Here is a 19719-nt window from a genome sequence, read left to right on the forward strand (position 1 = left end):
CATAGTCATTAAATTTCTAAGCCACATCTATAAATGACCACCATGGCCTCTGGATCTTTTGATTTGAATCTTTTCATTTCACACAGAGCCCCCTCCGGTCATCCAGGTGCCTCATAATATCACAGTCACTCCCGGAGAAAGAGCAGTTTTGACGTGTCTTGTCATCAGTGCCGTGGATTTCAACCTAACCTGGCAGAGGAATGGCAGAGATGTCCGAGGGTCAGACCCAGCAAGAATGAGGATTTTGGCCAACATGTCACTGGAGCTAAGGAGTGTGAAACTCGGCGATGCGGGAGAGTATCACTGTGTGGTTTCCAGTGAAGGAGGATCATCTGCTGCTTCCATTTTCCTCACAGTGCAAGGTACCCTGCTTATGGTCACATCCGTGCTAGGGCATCTTTCTGTCGTCCTTCCTCCATCTCTGTTTTCTGAATTTTCTCTCTGAGGGCATCTATCCAAAAATTACAGTTTGAAGGATAGAAGAGTAGTCTGAAGCTGACTAAAGTGGCAACTAAACCATCCCAAGCAAATAGGTCGACTTTAAAACCAACACAGATATCCTAGTAGTAGAAGACTGTTATTTTAAGAAAATAGAAATAGAAATTATCTCTGGATGGTTTGATAGTTTTCAGTTCTCCAGTCTATCGTGGGGAGGTAAAGAAGCGTGTTAATAATTGGTTGCATTTTTTTCTCAATTTGAGTGTATTATTGGTATATTTACTTTACTTTTATGGTTTTAATTAAGTTTTAAGATGTTTCTCTTCTTGGAGAAATTTTACTGAAACTTTAGCAGAGCTGTTTTTACCTTATTTATCTTAGACACACATACATACAAAAGTGCTTAGTGAAAATAAACTAATGGTGAGCCAATCTTGAATTGTCTACATAGACTAAATAATATGTTAGAAAGCTGAAAACAAGTATATTAATGCTGTGCTCTAATTGCTACTAAATGTGTATGTTATTCCAGACCATCAAATGAAGATCAGCCACTATTCCAAAGTATCTCTTTCAAAGTAGCATTGCATTTGGCTATCGAATGTCTCTGGAGCCTTAATGTAATGAGCAAATTACTACTGGCAGTTTTAGTTTTATATTGTTTAGCTGAAAGGTTCGCTTGCTGCTTTAGCAGAATATTGTATTTCAGACCCTTGATGTGGGAAACTGATTGCATCAGAATTAAATGTGGCTCTTTGGTTATGGTATGAGAAACAACTTTTGAACATGCCTGGAGTAATGCTCTCAGATGATTTTTTTAAACAAGGTTGTCTGACAGAGTGATACTGAATTTCAAGACTAGCTCTTGGAATTGTATCAATGGCAGAAAAGTGAAACTAGGATGAGAATTAATAAAATGGTTGACCTCTGATTCTGGTTTGCTTGCTGGTAGTTGAGATGTATACTGCCATCTGACTATGTGACCGTGTGTCTTTTGTTAGTTTACCTGCTGAAATCTCTGGGGAGACTTTGCTTCTGTAAATGGTTCATTACATTTCCACGTGGAAACTGCCTAGATAATTTCAGTCAATTCAAGGAGTAACTTGAGTTACTAGAGTTTTGGAAGTATTTTTACCACACCGATTGTTTCAGACAGAATAAATGCTAATGGACTTCTGAGATGTGACCATGGTTCTTTTCCTGAAGTTCCTGAGAATGGGAGTGTAAAATAAAATCAGAGTCTATGTTGTTTCCCCGGGTCAACTTTTTAGTCCTTTAGTATTGCTTAGTCAATTAGAGCAACGGTTCTCAAACTTTCATGGGTAAAGAATTATCCAAGGGGCTTATTTTTTAATGGCGATTTCTAACCCAACTCCCAGAGATTGTGATTTCATAGGCCTGGTGTGGGGCCTGGGGATCTGCATTTATAACAGACATTTCAGTTGGTTTCATGGACATTTTCCAAAACCAGCATTTGAGTCTATTCTAAAGTATGAACCCTGTGATACAGAAATAGCTGTTTTTAAAAGAAACCCTAAACTCTTCTTTCTGGTTAAATAGACTCATTATTACCAAATGATTGAAATTCTGAGGTAAGATGTTACATAATACACAAAATATAAATACAAAAATAAATATCTCATTACGTAATTACTGGCTAACCTGTATAATCTCTAGTGGTATAAGTCTGTTTAGAGGCATTATTTTATGGCCTATCTAGTTGATCTTCAGTTTGAGGGAACAATTTTTTTTTTTTTTAAGGCCGCATCCACAACATATGGAGGTTCCCAGGCTAGGGGTCGAATCGGAGCTGTAGCCACCAGCCTACCCCACAGCCACAGCAACACCAGATCCAAGCCGCATCTGTGACCTGCACCACAGCTCACGGCAACGCCGGGTCCTTAACCCACTGAGCAAGTCCAGGGATTGAACCCTCAACCTCATGGTTCCTAGTCGGATTTGTTTCCGCTGCACCGTGACAGGAATTCCAGTTTTAGGGAAAAATTTTGTGAAAAATTATGTTTTACAAATGTAGCAAAACTATGTTGTGGAATTGATGGCACTGTTTTGGGGTTGTTGTTGCTTTTTAGGACTGCACCTGCACACGGCATATGGAGGTTCCCAGGCTAGGGGTCAAATCAGAGCTACATCTGCCGGCCTACGCCACAGCCACAGCAACACAGGATCCGAGCCCTGTCTGTGACCTACACCACTGCTCACTGCGACACCAGATCCTCAGCCCACGGATCCAACCCACAACCTCCAGATTCCTAGTCGGATTCTTTTCTGCTGCCCCACGATGGGAACTCCAAGGCACTATTTACTAAAAAAAAAAAAAAAAAATTAGAGACTCTAGCTAACTGTAGCCATCTGATTATTTTAAGGTTGAATTCATTATTGGAAGGCAGTGGATATTTGATGAAATAAACTGCTGTACCTAGGGTTATAATCCATGAGAGTATAAGATACTTGTCAGCTGTTAACACTGAATCATAAATTATAAATTAGGAGTTCCTGTCGTGGTGCAGTGGTTAACGAATCCGACTAGGAACCATGAGGTTGCGGGTTCGGTCCCTGCCCTTGCTCAGTGGGTTAACGATCCTGCGTTGCCGTGAGCTGTGGTATAGGTTGCAGACGCGGCTCGGATCCCGCGTTGCTGTGGCTCTGGCGTAGGCCGGTGGCTACAGCTCCGATTCAAACCCTAGCCTGGGAACCTCCATATGCCACGGGAGCCCAAGAAATAGCAACAGCAACAATAACAACAAAAAGACAAAAGACAAAAAAAAATTATAAATTAATTTCACTTTATGCAGTTATATGTTTTAAAAAGTGGGACTAAAAATAGTTCTAGAAAGCTTAAAAGATATAATAAGTACTTGGATTAAATATACACTTTAGGAATACTTTTCTTGCTCACTAGGGAATCAGTAGCTTAATTCATAACCTCATTTACGTTTCTCTGTCTCCACAGGTCTCTTTAGAAACTGTTTCTATCTGAAATATATTTTAATGTTAAAACATCCAGATTTCACAAAATTTTGGTAGTAGTTTTACAAAATGTAATTAGCAAGAATTTTCTGGTTAAAAATATGGTATGTCTAGCTACTGCAACTTATTAATATTAAAATATCTGTAAAGACCTAAAATAGACAAAACTGAAGAATACTAAACACCAGTTTCAATTTACAGTCACAAAAGTTGGGGGATATATATTATATATATTTATTATATGTATAATCACATATGTATATTATGTGATTATAAAGATTTGTGTTTGTGTAAATAGTTAATCTTTACTTATATTTTCGGTTCAGTGGAATGAACATTTTAATCAGTGGTCTCTTTTTTATGTTCACATGAAAGCAGGGAGGCTGTTTCTTTGTTCCTTTTGCTCCAAAAAGAAAATATTACTCTAGGAAGCCAGAATTCTGGTTTCCTAAAGAACCACCCACTGAGGAAAAGAGTAGGATAAGAAGTGGACAGGAAACTTGGTGCCATGTGAAAAATTGTAGCCTGGGATATGTTTCTCATCAAATGAAAATGTTTGGAAGCAAGAAAAACACTGATAGATGTGTTGTTAGGGGTTTTGCAGACAAGTGGTAGCAGAAGGGACCATCCCACCTTAGCCAGAAGAGCAGCATTGGTGAGAATATCAGGCAAGGAGTCATGCACACCAGACTCTTACTCAGCCACAGAGCTGCAAAGAGGACCGAACTAAACAGAAGTAGAGAACAGGGAGTTCCCATTGTGGTGCAGTGAAAATGAATCAGACTAGTATCCATGAGGATGCAGGTTTGATCCCTGGCCTCGCTCAGTGAGTCGGGGATCTGTTGTTGCCGTGAGCCATGGTGTAGGTCGCAGATGTGGCTTGGATCCCATGTTGCTGTGGCTGTAGCTCCGATTTGACCCCTAGTCTGGGGGTCATATGCTGCTAGTGCGGCCCTAAAAAAAAGAAGTAGAGAACAAAATTAGGTCCATCCAAATACTGTTGACTGATGCTGAGTCTGGATAGATGCCACATGATTTGAGGATGAATAAACAGAAAACTGTCAACAGGAATAAAGCAAAATAGGAAAAAAAAGAAAGCATAGGACCTAATTAAAAAATACTAGGGAATAAAACAAGGGGGAAAAGACTTAGAAGAAATGGATGCTTTAAAAGTAGTAGTTTATTCTAAAGACTAGAAAAATAGTTTAGTGTCACCAATGTCTTTCAAAAAGACTTATCCTCTTTTGAGTGGCGGTATCTGTTTAGAAAGGAAGAACAGGCTAAGATGAAAGGAAATAGCAAATGTGATAGAAGAAATAAAAAATAATTTGGTGTTAAAATGCAATATTATAATGCAATCTGAATGAGAGGCACTAAAAAGCAGAATTTGTACTACATAAAAAGAAAATCAGGGATGTGTGGCTTAAACTTGAGAAGTTCTTTCAGAATGTTGAAGAAAGGGATTAAGAGTTGAATAATAGGATTTTTTAAAGTCAAAAACAGAATGGAAAGCTAAGATTTATAGGCATGTAAAATATATAGATATACAGCGAAGACAATTGAAACTAAGATAATGATCAAAGATGTAATTGAAGAAAACTGTCCTAGGGTGGGAAAAAAAATTACTCTGAGTGAGCACATCAGGCAAGGTTCGTGAAGAAAGAAACTCATCTAGACACAGCCTAAAATTTCAAATTGCTAGTATGTGGGAAAAAACAAAAATGTCATAAACCATACCTTATAAACAGAGGGACAAAACCAGACTGGTGTCAAACTTCTCAGTTATGCTCAAGGCTGGAAAGTAATTGAAGTGGCTATCTGTCATGTTTTGGCTCTTAGGGTTTAAGCATGTTCCCTAATTTAGGGAGGAATTCTTTTTTATGTTGGTGGGAGGTGAAAAACAAATGAGATCAGATAGTTTTGTTTCCCTAAACTCTTGCAAGGTCATCTGACCTAGAATCAAGCATTCAGATGCTCCCAGTGGGATCTGAATTCTTATTAAGGCCGTGGACGCTTAAAAGACTTGAATTTTGGCAGCATCATAGAATTTGAGTCTAGCAGCACAAGAAATAAATGTCCCAGTGGCCTTTTTTTCATCATTCTAATCTCCTTCAGTGACTCTTGGGGTTCTTAGCATTTTATCAGAAGAACCTTGAAAAGAAGTGCTGATCTCAGAAACTTGGCTCTTGAATTAGTCTTGCTAATGAGCATGACAGAATGTGAATGGGTTGATGTGCTTATTGCATTATAGGAATTCTCACCATGGAGATAATGGCATAACTAGACACAAGGAATTTTTCAGAAAAGGGATTCCTTCAAGCAGGGTTTACCACAAGACTTAAAAGTACAGCTATGCAAACAAAATAACAAATAGAAACAACAAATTGAAACAAATGGTTTTGCAAGGAGGAAAAGAAGAAATATATATATATATATATATATATATATATATATATATATATATACATATATATATACCTCTGTGTGTGTGTGTGTGTGTGTGTGTGTGTATGTGATTGTTAGTGGCAGTGGCCCTTTAAGTGACTTTTTTACTTAGGCTTCTCTGTACAATAGAAAGAACTATTTAATAGAAATGAATTATTTTAAATTTTTATGTAAATAGGATTTAAAAAGTTTTGAAAATGCCGACATTATTTTTATTGCGGGATCAAATTATGAACGGTTAATACATTTTCTTTCTTTGTTTACTGAACACTATAAATTTGCTTAAAGATATAATTAAGAAAGTAAAGAGGAGATGGTTTAAACATAGGAATAATTAAGAAAATAAATTAGGCAATAATGCTTCTCAAGAAGTATTAACTTCTGACTTTGTTTTGACAGCACAAAAAAAGCATATTTGAAAACTTAAGGGTCTGGAATTTTATAGAATTATGTCACAGAGTAATCTGTTTTAAATCACATAGTAATCTGTTTTAAATCACCAAAGTGAGGTAAAAGAAAAAAGAGAAATGTGGAATATCAATGGATAATTAAATTAGATTTTCTTACAATGAATCTTCCAGTAAGAGAGTCATGAAAATCCCCTCAAATTTCCCCTTTGCAAGATTTTCACAGGAGTAAATCCTGATTTATTAAAGTCTATATATGTGTTTGAATATTATAAATTAGTTTAATTATAACATCTATTTTTCTAGACATTTTAATAAATTAAAGTCTTGCTAGTTAAGCCTTTTACTTTTAGAGATTGACCTGAGCCCTGTATCTGTCTATTTTAAATACTGGCACTATCTTTGTGGGTTTCGTTTAGATGGGATAAAATCATAGACTTAAAAATCATACACTTAAAACTTCCAAATCATTATTTGTTTTCAAAAGTTAACTTTATTTACTGCCTTGGTTCTTTGATATCTCAGTGTGACTCAGCACCAATGAATAGGATGCTCTATTAAAATACTTGCTTTTGTTGCCTTCCATACTAGGGATCTACTTAGGAATGAGTTGGAAACTTTTAGTTTTTTAAAAATGATTTTTATTTTTTCCATTACAGTTGGTTTATAGTGTTCTGTCAGTTTTCTACTGTACAGCAACGTGACCCAGTCACACATACATATATACATTCTTTTTCTTGCATTATCGTCCATCACGCTCCATCACAAGTGACTAGATAGAGTTCCCAGTGCTATACAGCAGAAGCTCATTGCTTATCCACTCCAAATGCAATAGTTTGCATCTATTAACCCTAGATTCTCACTCCCTCCCCTTTGGCAACCACAAGTCTGTTTCCAAGTCCATGAGTTTCTATTCTGTGGAAAGGCTCATTTGTGCCATGTATTAGATTCCAGATATAAGTGATATCATATGGCATTTGTCTTTGTCTTTCTAACTTATTTCACTCAGTATGAGAGTCTCCGGTTCCATCCATGTTGCTGCAAATGGCATTATTTTGTTCTTTTTTATGGCTGAGTTGTGTTCTGTTGTGTATGTATACCACATCTTCTTAATCCATTCATTTGTCAGTGGATGTTTAAGTTGTTTCCATGTCTTGGCTATTGTGAATAGTGCTGCAGTGAACATAGGGGTACATGTGTCCTTTTCAAGGAACGTTTTGTCTGGATATATGCCCAAGAGTGGGATTGCTGGGTCATATGATAATTCTATATTTAGTTTTCTGAGGTATCTCCAGAAATAAAAGCAAAAATAAACCAGTGGGACCTAATCAACCTGACAAAACTTTTGCACAGCAAAGGAAACCATAAAAAAAAAAAAAAAAAGAGGAGTTCCCGTCGTGGCTTAGTGGTTAACGAATCTGACTAGGAACCATGAGGTTGCGGGTTTGATCCCTGGCCTTGCTCAGTGGGTTAAGGATCCGGCGTTGCCATGAGCTGTGGTGTAGGTAACAGATGCGGCTCAGATCCCGCGTTGCTGTGGCTCTGGTGTAGGCCAGCGGCTACAGCTCTCCTTCGACCCCTAGCCTGGGAACCTCCATATGCCGTGGGAGCGGTCCTAGAAATGGCAAAAAGACAACAACAACAACAAAAAAGACAACCTATGGAATGGGAGAAAATAGTTTCAAATGATGCAACTGACAGGGCTTAATCTCTAAAATATACAGACAACTTACACAACTTAACAGCAAAAAAACTAACAACCCAATTGAAAAGTGGGCAAAAGACCTGAATAGACATTTCTCCAAAGAAGATATACAGATGGCCAACAGGCACATGAAAAAATACTCACCATCACTGATTTTTAGGGAAATGTAAATCAAAACTACTATGAGATACCAGCTCATACAAGTCAGAATGGCCATCATTAATAAGTCCAAAAATAGCAAATGCTGGAGAGGGTGTGGAAAAAAAAAGGAAACATCCTACCCTGTTGGTGGGAACATAAATTGGTGCAACCACTATTGAAAACAGTATGGAAGCTTTTGGATTTGAAGGAAAGTATTTCAGTGAAATTTTATATCAAGTATTTCTTGCACTGATGCCCAAGGAATAAGTAGTTTTCCTGTAGAAATATCTGCTTTCTTAATTCTGTCTGTGTTGGCTTTAAACTTTATGAAGAGAAAAGTTTAATATTCACGTATTACCTGACAAATGTATTCTGCTGACTCCATTGTGAGGAGCAGTCTTTTGTTGTATATGATTTAATTCCATGTGATAACGTGTATAAATGAATACCATGCACTTCCTTTTTTTGTCCTTTATCCAAGGAATCTACGAGCTATATAGATTTTAGACTCCTTTAATTATAGATAGAGGTATATTTCTCTAAAGCTTAGAAAAAAAACATTATTAAAATGTCTTTAAATAAAAGCTATAAGGAATGTTAAAAAATTAAAGTTATTTATATCATAAAAGGGAAAGAAGAGGATATGATAACCTAATAAATACTTCAAGCATATGAGAAATTGTTATAAAGAAGTTTTACACCAAGGATATGTTAATTTCCAGCAAAAAAAAAAGCACCATGAGAAAATGTGTATTAATCTAAGACTGATAGATTTACATGAGCTAGAAGGATGTCCAGATGTTAGAGAGGTTAAAGGATGGAACCTGATAGCTCTCTGTCCAGTGCAGGGATGGCTGGGAAGAGATAGAACAGATTAGGAATCAGCAAACACTCAATCCACTAAATTATTCGACTGAAGCTACAAACATTTAAAACATTTTGAGAGTCCTTGACATACATTATGCCATCCAACCTTCACAAATTGTGTGTATTTGTATCTGTATTTTGCTCATGAGGAAGACGAGCCTCTGAAGAGTTAGTGGCTTACCCTAGGTTACAAAGCCAGCAAGTGACAGAGCCCAAATTGTTCTGTATTGTATAGAGAAATGCCTCTGTATGCTATTAGCAGGCCTAAGGTACAGATCAATAGAGGAAGTATAAAAAAGAAAATGAATTAAGGGGTTCTTGAGTATGAGAGTCCTGGAATAATATTATTTAATATAGAAAAGATGTAAACTTTCTGTAAGTTCCTGTCACGTGGTTAAAAAATAGCTGGAAATCTCAGTCTGAATTTAAGAAAAAACAGTTTGGTGCATCTTTTGACCTAAGTTCTTGTAGAGTAGCTGGTAAGGAACCGCCTAGAAGAGAGAGAAAACTGTGAATATGCACACAGAGAACATGTAAGGTGACTAGACTGTAAGCTGCATTTGGGCAGGATGCATTTGTCTTCAGTTTTGGGTCCTGAGTGCCAATGGGGTTTAGTGCCAAGGGTGTAGGAGGAAGGGGGTTTGATATTGGATTATTATGAATAAAAATGTGATCACATCTACTACACAAAGTGAGAGTACTTGTTGCATCTGCAGGAGGGTATGGTGTGTGTGGGACATTCGGATTTTGAGACTGCAAAAGTGAGAGATAGCTGTTATTTTGATGGGCTCTTCATTTATGCTCTTTCCCATAGTACTATCCAGATCATACTGTGTCAGGTTAGTTTTGTTCCATGATGAAACAAGTACTTGAAACATACGAAGTGCTTTGACTGAAAACACATTTTTACAAAAGATCAGAGGTGTTTTCTTATTTGTCCATTTGTTTATCCATTTATTTATCCATTTATGTATTCACCGAAAATTTAAATGTCCAGCCTTCTGCTCCTTGGTGAGGCTCTAAAGGAGAAGAAAACAACATCATTCTCGTCAGTAAGTCCGTAGTAAAAGAAAGGACATAAGTAGACACATGCACTCGCATGTTCATTGCAGCTCAGTTCACAAGAGCCAAGACATGGAAAGAACCCAAATGTCTATCGACACATGACTGGATTAGGAAGATGTGGTACATATATACACAATGGAATACTACTCAGCCATAAGAAAGAATGACATAATGCCATTTGCAGAAACATGGATCCAACTAGAGACTCTCATACTGAGCGAAGTAAGTCAGAAAGAGAAAGACAAATACCATATGATATCCCTTATATCTAGAATCTAATGTATGGCACAAATGAACCTTTCCACAGAAAAGAAAATCATGACTTGGAGAATAGACTTGTGGTTGCCTCGGGGAAGGGAGTGGGGTGGATTGGGAGCTTGGGGTTAATGGATGCAAACTACTGCCTTTGGAATGGATTAACAATGAGATCCTGCTGTGTAGCACTGGGAACTATGTCTAGTCACTTATGGTGGAGCATGATAATGTGCAAAAATAGAATGTGTACATGTATGTCTAACTGGTCACCATGCTGTACAGTAGAAAAAAAATTGTACTGGGGAAAATATTAAATTAAAAAAATAAATGATTGTTTCACAAGGTGATAGGAACTTCAAGCCACTACAGGAGCCTTGCATATTGTCTTAACAATGAGTGGAGATTGAGAAGGGTTTCACATAGGAGAGAGTTTCTGAGGTATCTAGGGCAATGCAAGTCAGCACTTTCCAGGTAGAAGTTGGGAAAGCCTTTCTAGATGGAGGATACTACATGTGCAAAGCCCTGGAGGCATGAGGACGCAGGATTGTGGCCTTGCTGAAGGTAGAGGGTCCAGCTGAATGGGGAAGCTCCGTTCCCACGATGTTGTGAGTTTCTTTTCTCTACTGTCCGTGGTAATCTTTTCAGCAGACACATAGGAGAGTCATTTAGGTTTGTGGTTTTGTGATGTTGATTCAGCCAAAAGACAAGGTAATTGGGGTGGGGGACTTGCCTGAATGGAGAAAGAAGAGAGGGTTAAAGGCATGGTCTCATAGATTGGAATAAGAGAGAAGGTTCAAAGGATTTGAGGCCATGGTGAACTTGGAGGAGGGAAGTGTGGGAGTCAGGAAGTGACAGCTGGAAGGACGGGAGGTTGTGACTCAAATCAGACTCCCAAGACTAAATGTTCTTCCAGTCCCATTGTGGGTTGTTTCCCTGATAAGATAAGTAAGGTAGCAAATGAATTTGTCTTGCAAAATAAATTCATTGCCAAATTTTAAAATCTTTCCTTCAAGAAGTGCTATGTAGATCTACTTTCAAGTGCTTTTTGATTCTATGCCGTTGCATGATAACTTGTAAAATTAGCCCTCTTTTGTAAAATGTATAACCGCATTTTTGTAAAAAGACTTTTTTTTTTCCAGAGCAATTTTAGGTACACAGAGAAATTAAAAGGAAGATACAGAAATTTCCTGTCTATCCCCAGCCAATAAACACACATAGCCTCCCCCATTATCAACATCTCCCACCAGAATGGTACATTGTTACAAGTGATGAACCTGCATTGACACATCATAATCACCCAAAGTCCATAGTTTCCTTTAGCCTTCACTCTGGGTGTTGCACAATCTGCAGTCTGTGGGTTAGAAAAAATGTGTAATAATATGTATCTATCATTATAGTATTCATACCGAGGATTTTCACTGCCATAAAAATCCTCTCTGCTCTGCCTGTTCATCTGTCTCCCCCACCTTCCCAAACCCTGGAAACCAGTTATCTTTTTACATCTCTCTAGTTTTGCCTTTCCCCAAATGTCATGTACTTGGAATCATTCAGTAACTAGCCATTTCAGACTGGCTCCTTTCACTAAAGTTCCTCCATGTCTTCATAGCTCAATAGCTCATTTCTTTTTAGCACTGAATAATATTCTGTTATCTGAATGTATGTAATTAACCTTTTATGGTAGAAAGCTATTCTTGCTTTAATTGAGTCTGAATCAGATCACACATGTAGATATATATAAAGTTTAAATAATATCCTGCTAATACATCAAGAATTAATAATGGGAATCATGATTTGCCACTTTTTTCCAAGTCGAGTGAGAACTTTGGCCTTCTTTTATTATTTTTGGCCTTCTTTTATTTGGAAATGCTGTGATTTTGGAAAATTGTTATAAAGAAGACCCCGTAAAGAAAAGGTAATGCAATAAGCAATGTTAGTTATCAGTTTGTTGAAGATTCTCTCTCTCTCTCTCTCTTATTTTTTGTGGGTGGGGGTGCGCTGCATTTGTGGCATATGGAAGCTCCCAGGCTAGGGGTTGAATCAGAGCCCACACCACAGTGACAGCAGCGCCAGATCTGAGCTGCATCTGTGACCTACACTGCAGCTCACGGCAATGCCGGATCCTTAACCCACTGCCGGAGGCCAGGGATCAAACCCACATCCTCATGGATCTTAGTTGGGTTTGTTAACCACTGAACCATGAAGGGAACTCCTAAAGATTTTCTAAGTAAGAAAAAATTAAACTTTTAAAATTCTATCCTTCTTGTCAATCATATTTATTGTCTTAATCTGTTTTGGCTCATCATCCAAAGTTGTTCCTGAATTCATAATTTGTTGTTATTGTCCAGGCAAGAAAAACATATAGTGTTGTATGGAAATAATATTAATGTATAACTAGTGTATATATAATTTTCCATCAGGAATTACTTTAAATGGGTGTTAAGCAGCCAACATTTGGGGTGTGTTGTATATATATATATTCTTTTTTGTTGTTGTTAAAAGGTGATTCTTTTTTATTTTTATTTATTTATTTTTTTGTCTTTTTGCTATTTCTTGGGCCGCTCCCACGGCATATGGAGGTTCCCAGGCTAGGGGTCGAATCGGAGCTGTAGCCACCGGCCTACGCCAGAGCCACAGCAATGTGGGATCCGAGCCGCGTCTGCAACCTATACCGCAGCTCACGGCACTGAGCAAGGACCGAACCCGCAACCTCATGGTTCCTAGTCAGATTCGTTAACCACTGTGCCATGACGGGAACTCCCTATATATATTCTTATATTAGAAAAATAGGTTGTAAATTTTTAAGAAAAGAAATTTTATCATTAACATAGAACGTAGCCTAACTTTATCATGGCACTCTGAATCTGCACTGTCCCCCATAGCTACAAGCTGCAGAGGGCAACTGAGTACTTGAAATGTGGCTAGCTAACCTAAGGAGCTTGTTTGGAAACTTGATTTAGTTTTAGAAAATTTAAATTTGAGTTTAAAGAAGTATGTAGGGAGTACCCTCTGTGGCTCAGTGGTTAACGAACCCAACTAGGATCCATGAAGATGCAGGTCTGATCACAGGCTCACTCAGTGGGTTAAGGATCTGGCGTTGCTGTGAGCTGTAGTAATCCGTGATCATAGACATGGCTCGGATCCTACATTGCTTTGGCTCTAGTGTAGACCAGTGACTGGTACAGTTCGACCCCCAGCCTGGGAACTTCCATATGTTGCAGGTGCAGCCCTAAAAAGCAAATAAATAAATAAATAAATAATAAATATATAGCTAGTGGATACTGCATATTAGACAACATGGCTCTAGTTTTTTCTGGAGAAAAAGAAAAGCAGAAATAACAAGAGCAAAAGTCAGGAAATTTATTGCTACTGCCATGTAGAATAACCACTATCACAATTCATTTGAATTATTGCCTTTCAGGAATAATTCTAAGAAATTCTAGGAATAATTTTGAGAAAGTTGTAGCCAGGCCTTCATATTTCCATTAGTGTGATATCACTTGGAAATGTATTTGATTCCATGTCTTTGGAAATTCAGTGGCCCTTTGCCTCCTTCCCCAGGCAGTTGATCTCTGTTTTTGTTGTTTCTGTTTGCTTGGCTGATTGGTTAGTTTTTAGCTTTCATCCTTTGTTCTTCAGAAGGAATCCCTGGCCACTTAAGCAAACTGTCTAGTAGACATGGAAAAACTTAAAAATATTAAAATGTATTCCACTGACATTTCTATTCATTGAAGATTAAGATGTTGAATAAGCGAGCACAGCTATCCATTGTAAGTCATTCTTAGTCAAATTTTGTTACTCTCATTGTTCAAGCTTCTTGCTTAAAAGTTAGTTACCACCAGAACTAGCTGGAATTAAGTACTTTTCTAAAAAGAAAAAGAAATAACACATTTTCAAACAATCTTAATATGTTTTAAACAGGTTGAGCTAAATCACTAGGTACACATATGTTAGGATAGGGCACAGCTACTAATTACAAGTCTCAGCAAGCTCAATCATAGTCATTATGTAGCCTTTTGAAGTTAGCTTTTTCTACTGTAAATACAGATTTTCAGAAGAAGGGACAGAGATTCTGTCAAATACATTTTTAGGTTATAGGAGTTAATAGAAATTAGGTTCAGTAATTATATACTATTTATTTTCCAATCTCATGTAGCATTGTTTGGTGTTAGACTATCCAGCATCTTAGGGGAATGTATTATCCACAATGAACAATAAATTTAGGAACAGCTGTAAAACAGTTCCATTATGTTTTCAGAAATATAAATCAGTTAGGTGGTTGGGCTGAATGTAGGTTTTAACCATAACCAAATGAAGATATGTACTCAGCTTTTATTTTGAGAACTCAGGTAAGAAAAGAAACCTAGTACTAATGACGAATCAATGAAGTATCTTTTTCCTCATCAGAATGTTACTTCCTCATGGCATAAAGTTATCACTAGGAACATTTAGAAGCTCAGGAATCTTGCATCACAGAGATCAATTGACAGCTTTGAAATACCTTTTTCCTAAATGCAATTTGATGCCCCAACAATTGACAATTGGTTGTTCTAATAGGTTCCTTTTGGACACATATGCTTTTGGAGGAGGGAAATAAAAGCTTCTAAAACTTTGTAACCCCATTTGTTCTGAACATGAAAAGTTACTGAGATAATCCCTTTGTGGTTGATTCTGTTAATCTAATTGCTTTTGTGATAATGAACGCTCTGGACCAGAAAGTAAGATACCTGGGATCTCTCTTTCACTCTGTCTCTCTCTCTCCCCGTCTCTTCCTCCTCCTCTCCCCCTCCCCCCTCCCATCTCCCTGTGTGCCCCTCTCTTCCTCTCTCCTCCTTTCTTCTCTCTCTTTCCCCCTTGCTACACAAAGATAGTGTATCTGTTTTTAAAATTGAATTTCCCACACCCTTTTTGTTCAGGGACATCTAGTTGGGACACGTTTTCTGTGTGGATGATTGGCAGTGCTGATCAGTGTGAAGGATCTAATGGGAAATGCCAAGTTCAGAGAGAATTAGCCAAGAGGCAGTGAGAATTTTTGCTGAGGCGCCTCTCACTTTCCCTTCTTATTGTTATTAGTTCAGATCTTCACTGCCTCTCATCTCACATCACTTTCTTTCTCCTTGTCTCCATTGGTACCACCCTCATCCCTCTCCTGATTCACACACCTAAACTAAATCCATAAAAATCCTTTTTTTTTTTTTTTTGGACTTCCCTTTCTTTTGATTTATTGCCCCACTCTAATTCATAGTACCGTCAGGTCAGTTTTCCCTGAATATTGCTTTAAATGTGCATCTATTCAAACCCTTTTTGTGGTTTCCTAATTAGCCCAGAATAAAGTTTACATTTCTCAGTCCTCCACAAGGTGACTCTTTCATAATACTTTCAACGTCTTATCTTCACCCTTATCCACATAAAACCATGTACAGAGAAATAAAAGGAAAAAGGTTTCCTTTTGATATATGTGAACTATTTACCTTAAAAGAATCAGATTCATATCTATCTTTTCCTTTATCCGTGTTTCCTTAAAATGGGTAACTGAATACTTGAACTTCTTGCTGTTAAGGCTTCACCTCTAATCATTGATTAAAACTACACAAACTATTAGACTCATTCTTTTGTTCCATAAAATATTACTGATGCCTCTCAATTTTATATGTCGGAGTGCTGGCAGGCAGTTGATTTTTGGTGTCTGTATGTGTTTTGAATTTTCCTTGTATTGAATGTCTCAAAAAGATGGATAGGTGCTACGGTTTTCCTGGCTTCAGTCTCCAGAACTGAGTTTTTGATGGCCACTAACCGTCTTCTCTCAGGCTCCACATCCGTTGTACCTTCAGTGGATTTCTGTTTCCTGCGCCTCCAGTTCTGGTTCCTGCCCCATGACTTTCTCTCCCTGCCTGATACCCCAACTCCACTTCTCCTAATACTTGAGTTACAGGGGCATCCCAATGGCCTCAAAATGACATCCTCATTCTAGTGCTATGACTTTGTTTACAGAGCTATTTGACTTTAATGTCCCCTATCTAAATCCTGCCTATAATGCTGATTCCCTTTCAAAAGCCACCTCCTTTCTGAATATTGTTGGCTCTTTTTTATGGTGTCCTGTAGAGTTTAATTTTCTTGCGATACAACTTTGCACTTAGAAATGATCAATTTTGTGTGTCTAGTTGTTTTTCCCCAATCATATTACATACACTGTGAGATGCTTTCTGCCCCCCCCCCCGCCCCTTTCTTTTGGCCACACCCGTGGATTGCGGAAGTTCCCAGGCCAGATACTGAACCTCCACCACAGCAATCACCTGCGCCATAGCAGTGACAACAGCACATCCTTAACTGCCAGGCTATCAGGGAACTCCCTTACTGCCCTTTCTAAACAAACAAACAAACAAATCATAGTTCCTTGCACAGAAAGAAAAATGCAATCATAACCAATAGATGTGTGTTCCTTAATTGCTGAATGGGCCTCAATGTAACAATAACAGACTATAGGGAAGATTTGGGTCACCAGTCTTATCTTTCCTGTTTCCATGTTGACTTCAATGGCTTATTTGAATCACATCAACAATTTTAGATTTCTTTATGTAAGGACTTTTCTTTTCTCTTTATGGTACATGCCAGCATATGACTGCTTACACTTAAACCCGTATTTTACCACAAAATCTGATAATTGTCTCATGAAAAAATTACAGAGATGTTATGTTTAAAGTATTTTTAAACTAGTTCAGAAAAGAAGCAAACACATGGACGTGGAGAACAGACTTGTGGTTTTGCCAAGAGGGAGGTGGAGGGAGTGGGAGGGGCTGGCAGTTCGGGGTTAGTAGATGCAAACTATTGCGTTTGGAATGGATAATAAGCCCAACGATATTCTGGCGTATAGCCCAAGGAACTATATCTAGCCACTTGTGATGGAACATGATAGAGGATAATGTGAAAGAGTGTGTGTGTGTGTGTGTGTGTATAAAACTGGGTTACTTTGCTGTACAGCAGAAATTGACAGAACATTGTAAATCAACTATAATAAAATTTAAAAAAATAAACCAGTTCATCCTAATTAAACATTTGATGATACGAGATTTGCAAAATTTTATGAAATAGGCTAAAACAATTTATTACTTTTAAGGTGACACCTTGCTGAATTTCCAGATGCTGGTACTGGTCAGGTTCAGGAGTAAAAGTTCGAGTCGGTGGTGTGGTATTTATTTATATGATAGCTGCTTAAAGCTTTGTTTAAATGAGATTATCTTTCTTTTTACCTGGGAACAAAAAATTTTTTCTATTCATTCCGCTAACTGCCCCTTTCATGAGGAGGATTTTTGAAGCAGAGGATGAACGCAGGTGTCCTGGTTAAATCTGAGAATATTCAATGCATGACTGGCCTTTCCTTCACAATCGCATGCTGCCACATGGGACTCAAAGGGCCAGACACGGCCTCCTTTTCTCCTTTGTGTTCTGTCTGTATGAACATGAAAACTATTTATTTGTCTTCTGTGGTGTCAGGAAAGGGTGGATGTCTGTCACTAATTAGTCCATGTCACTAGAGAGAATTTTGCAATAAAAAAGGAAATATTTCTCAAGATGATTGATGAAGTAAATCCCTAATGACCAGAACTACTTCATTAAGAATGAAATTGATATTATCATAACCATCTGCTCATTATATCATCATAAATTTTTTTGAACATGTGCCCGGTAGCATAGGTATTAGCATGCAGTTTTCCATCAGTAATACTAAATTTATCTATCTTTATTAAAACTTCTAATCCATTTTGAATGTCTGAGAAACATCTCAATTTCAGGAGAATCAAATAACACATAATAAGTATTATTTATTATTAGGATGTGTAAACTAAAAAGTATATGCAAATGTGAGAATTGTGATTGTTTCATATGTAAATGTCTAGATTATACATTTGTACATATATTTTACATACTTAATTCATCATTTTTGTCATACTTTACCAAATAATGGAACGTAAATAGTAATAATCACATAGTATCTACTACATACCAGGAATTTTTAAATGTTTTATGTATATTAGTTTAGCTAATCCACAATACCCTTCTGAGTTTAGATACCATTATTATATCTAAGAAGGTATAGACCAGATACCATGGATTATTTAACCATTTTGAGCCTTCATTTCTTTATCTGTGAAATGGTAGTAACTCTTAATTGGGTAATTGAGAAAAGTGAATGATGAGTCTGGAATTAAATACTTGGCACATAGGTACTCAGTAACTTTTGCCCACCTTTCTATTTCAGTGAGCTGATGACTAGAGAGATATTTAGTCCCAGATTGTACATAATATGTTTTTGTATACATCATTCTGTAAGTAAGATCTTTGAGGTCATAAATTATCAGAAACATAGTAGATGCTCAATAAATGTTTGTTTTGTGAGCGAATGAAAACACAAAGATATTTATTTGCTCAAGTACTCTAAGTATACCAATGGTGAGAAATATCTTAAATTCTTGCTTAGGTAATTCATATCATTACCGTTATTGGATTAATTTGTTGATGATAATTAAATCACCTTGAGAAGAAAGGCCTTAGGTCTTTTCTTTGAGAGTTCCATTCCAAAGCCATAGCAGCAACAAATCAGAGTCAGCTAACCATCAACAGGAGGTAAGCATCCTGCCTCTGAAGATGATGTTGGAGATTTTCAAGATTTAGGTGAAATTTTTATCTTCCTCGGTGTTTGTAGTCAGAGAATGGCCATTTTCAAGGCCTATTATAATGCATTTTGCGAACCTTAGCATTAATAGTATATTAAGGCACCTAAGTCTTAAAGTAGTATTTTCTGTCCTTAGTATCCTAATCTATGTCTAAATTTTAAAAGTCATTGAGGAATTGCGTAAACTTTTATGCTTTGTTCTTTGTAATTAAAATATAAAGAATGAGTTAAAGCCTTGGCTAATGAACAGGAAGCTATAATCTGTGCTGCTGCTGCTGCTGCTGCTAAAGGTGATGATTGTGGTGCTGAAATGAGACTGGAAACTAAGACTAGATTTCTTCTCCCCACAGCCCAGAATTGGACTCTGGACTTTGATGGAGTTGAACTATGGCTCTTTAATTCCTTTTTCTTGCTCCATTAAAACTGCTTTATTAAAACAAGAGGAGTTTTTTTTTTTTTGGGGGGGGGTTTGTTTTGTTTTGTTTTGTTTGTGTTTTTTTTTTTTTTTGGTAGGAATTAAGAAAATCCTGACAGTGGAAATAATTATAATGAGATCTATTACATCTTTCATTAACCTAATTAAGTAAAGGCTGAATCAATCTGATCATCTTGACTCAACAGTTATTTGGCAGAAATCCAATTAGGCTTCCCTGTGTTTGTTCATGTCTTTTCTGATTCTCTTATCATCAGCAGAAATAGTCTTTCCAGGGCAGTGGTAAATTTCTCACCTTCTGTGGAAT

General features: G+C 37.3%; 1 protein-coding gene across 3 annotated transcripts in view; it reads left to right on the forward strand.

Annotated features, from left to right (window-relative positions):
• HMCN1 (hemicentin 1) overlaps positions 1-19719 on the forward strand; it is a 497854-nt gene that overhangs the window by 208905 nt on the left and 269230 nt on the right. For 2 of the 3 annotated variants that reach the window (XM_047753862.1, XM_047753863.1), the window contains exon 11: positions 87-362. In XM_047753862.1, the coding sequence (XP_047609818.1) occupies positions 87-362 (276 nt within the window). Of the gene's footprint in view, positions 1-86; positions 363-19719 lie in introns of those variants that run through there. The other variant, XM_047753864.1, reaches the window with a different exon arrangement.

The sequence above is a fragment of the Phacochoerus africanus genome, chromosome 11, assembly GCF_016906955.1.
Source record: "Phacochoerus africanus isolate WHEZ1 chromosome 11, ROS_Pafr_v1, whole genome shotgun sequence".
Lineage (NCBI taxonomy): Eukaryota > Metazoa > Chordata > Mammalia > Artiodactyla > Suidae > Phacochoerus > Phacochoerus africanus.